This window comes from Coregonus lavaretus (genome assembly GCF_964263955.1).
Source record: "Coregonus lavaretus genome assembly, contig: HAP1_SCAFFOLD_3163, whole genome shotgun sequence".
NCBI lineage: Eukaryota > Metazoa > Chordata > Actinopteri > Salmoniformes > Salmonidae > Coregonus > Coregonus lavaretus.
This window is the reverse complement of record NW_028165738.1, coordinates 57,501-60,000: the sequence shown is the minus strand read 5'-3', so window position 1 is coordinate 60,000 and position 2,500 is coordinate 57,501. Positions and strand designations below refer to the sequence as shown.

Here is a 2,500-nt window from a genome sequence, read left to right as displayed (position 1 = left end):
TATTTTACCTTTATTTAACTAGGCAAGTCAGTTAAGAACAAATTCTTATTTACAATGACGGCCTACACCGGCCAAACCCGGACGACGCTGGGCCAATTGTGCGCCGCCCTATGGGACTCCCAATCACGGCCCGGTTGCGATACAGCCTGGAATCGAACCAGGGGGTCTGTAGTGACGCCTCAAGCACTGAGATGCAGTGCCTTAGACCGCTACGCCACTCGGGAACCCTACGAGGTCCGGAGCCTGCTGGTTTTCTGCTCTACCTGATAATCAATTGTCACCCACCTGGTGTGCCAGGTCTAAATCAGTCCCTGATTAGAGGGGAACAATGAAACAACGCAGTGGAACTGGCTTCAATTCCAGAGTTGAGTTTGATCTGCAGCTTATCATGAGGTATTCTAACTCAGGCGAGCAGAACCTCGAGACTTCCTTAACATTAGAGATTTTGCGCACCAGCTGTTGTTAACAAAGAGACACACACCCCTTGAGCTTAACCAACGCTGCTGTTCTGTCCTGCAGAAGCATAGAAAAACCAGCTAGAATATTATCCATGTCCTTGTTCAGCCAAGTTTCTGAGAAAAACAGGATATTACAGATCTTCAGGTCCCGTTGGTAGGATAGTCACGATCGGAGCTCAACATTTATTTTGACTGTTCTAATTATGTTTGTAACCAGTTTATAATAGCAATAAGGCACGAGGGGGTTTGTGGTATATGGCCAATATACCACGGCTAAGGGTTGTATCCAGGCACTCCGTGTTGCATTTAAGAACAACCCTTAGCCGTAGTATTTGGCCATATACCACAAACCCCCTCGTGCCTTATTGCTTAATTATGATATCGATAGGACTCTGCTGCAGGGGGGAAGGAGAGGGGTCAGGGTTAGAGGTCAGGGGTCATGGTGTTGATATAAGTGCTTATGAATGTATTATGAACAGGTTATGAATGGGTTATGATATCGATAGGACTCTGCTGCAGAGGGGAAGAGGAGAAAGGTCAGGGGATAGAGGTTGCGTTGTTGACATAAGCAGTTACGAATGGGTTATGAACTGGGTTACGAATGTGTTATGAATGCATTATGAATGTGTTATGAATGTCTTATGAAGATCTTATGTAGTCTTACCAGAGAGTGTAGAGGAGCCTCATAGTTGGGGGAGGAGGGCCCTTGTCCTCCGTTCCTGGACCACATAGCAGAACTAGCAGCTAGGAGAGGACACAAGGAGACAAGGAGATGAGGAGACAAGGAGATGAGGACATGAGGAGACAAGGAGATGAGGACAAGAGGAGACAATGAGATGAGGACATGAGGAGACAAGGAGATGACGACATGAGGAGACAATGAGATGAGGACATGAGGAGACAATGAGATGAGGACATGAGGAGACAAGGAGATGAGGACATGAGGAGACAATGAGATGAGGACATGAGGAGACAAGGAGATGAGGACATGAGGAGACAATGGGATGAGGACATGAGGAGACAATGAGATGAGGACATAAGGAGACAAGGACATGAGGACATGAGGAGACAAGGAGATGAGGACATGAGGAGACAAGGAGATGAGGACATGAGGAGACAAGGAGATGAGGAAATGAGGAGACAAGGAGATGAGGACAAGAGGAGACAATGAGATGAGGACATGAGGAGACAAGGAGATGACGACATGAGGAGACAAGGAGATGACGACATGAGGAGACAATGAGATGAGGACATAAGGAGACAAGGACATGAGGACATGAGGAGACAAGGAGATGAGGACATGAGGAGACAAGGAGATGAGGACATGAGGAGACAAGGAGATGAGGACATGAGGAGACAAGGAGATGAGGACATGAGGAGACAAGGAGATGAGGACATGAGAAGACAATGAGATGAGGACATGAGGAGACAATGAGATGAGGAGACAATGAGATGAGGACATGAGGAGACAATGAGATGAGGACATGAGGAGACAATGAGATGAGGACATGAGGAGCCAATGAGATGAGGACATGAGGAGACAATGAGATGAGGACATGAGGAGACAAGGAGATGAGGACATGAGGAGACAAGGAGATGAGGACATGAGGAGACAATTAGATGACGACATGAGGAGACAATGAGATGAGGACATAAGGAGACAAGGACATGAGGACATGAGGAGACAAGGAGATGAGGACATGAGGAGACAAGGAGATGAGGACATGAGGAGACAAGGAGATGAGGACATGAGGAGACAAGGAGATGAGGACATGAGGAGACAAGGAGATGAGGACATGAGAAGACAATGAGATGAGGACATGAGGAGACAATGAGATGAGGAGACAATGAGATGAGGACATGAGGAGACAATGAGATGAGGACATGAGGAGACAATGAGATGAGGACATGAGGAGCCAATGAGATGAGGACATGAGGAGACAATGAGATGAGGACATGAGGAGACAAGGAGATGAGGACATGAGGAGACAAGGAGATGAGGACATGAGGAGACAATTAGATGAGGACATGAGGAGACAATA

At 47.1% G+C, this 2,500-nt stretch overlaps 1 protein-coding gene across 1 annotated transcript in view; it reads right to left on the bottom strand.

The window, feature by feature from the left end:
- The window catches only part of tcf4 (transcription factor 4), a gene marked incomplete at its 3' end in the record, with an annotated part of 62,381 nt that overhangs the window by 2,802 nt on the left and 57,079 nt on the right, over window positions 1-2,500 (bottom strand). Inside the window, exon 7 of the mRNA XM_084190685.1 lies at window positions 1,123-1,202. Within this exon, the coding sequence (XP_084046811.1) occupies window positions 1,123-1,202 (80 nt within the window). The remainder of the gene's footprint in view (window positions 1-1,122; window positions 1,203-2,500) is intronic.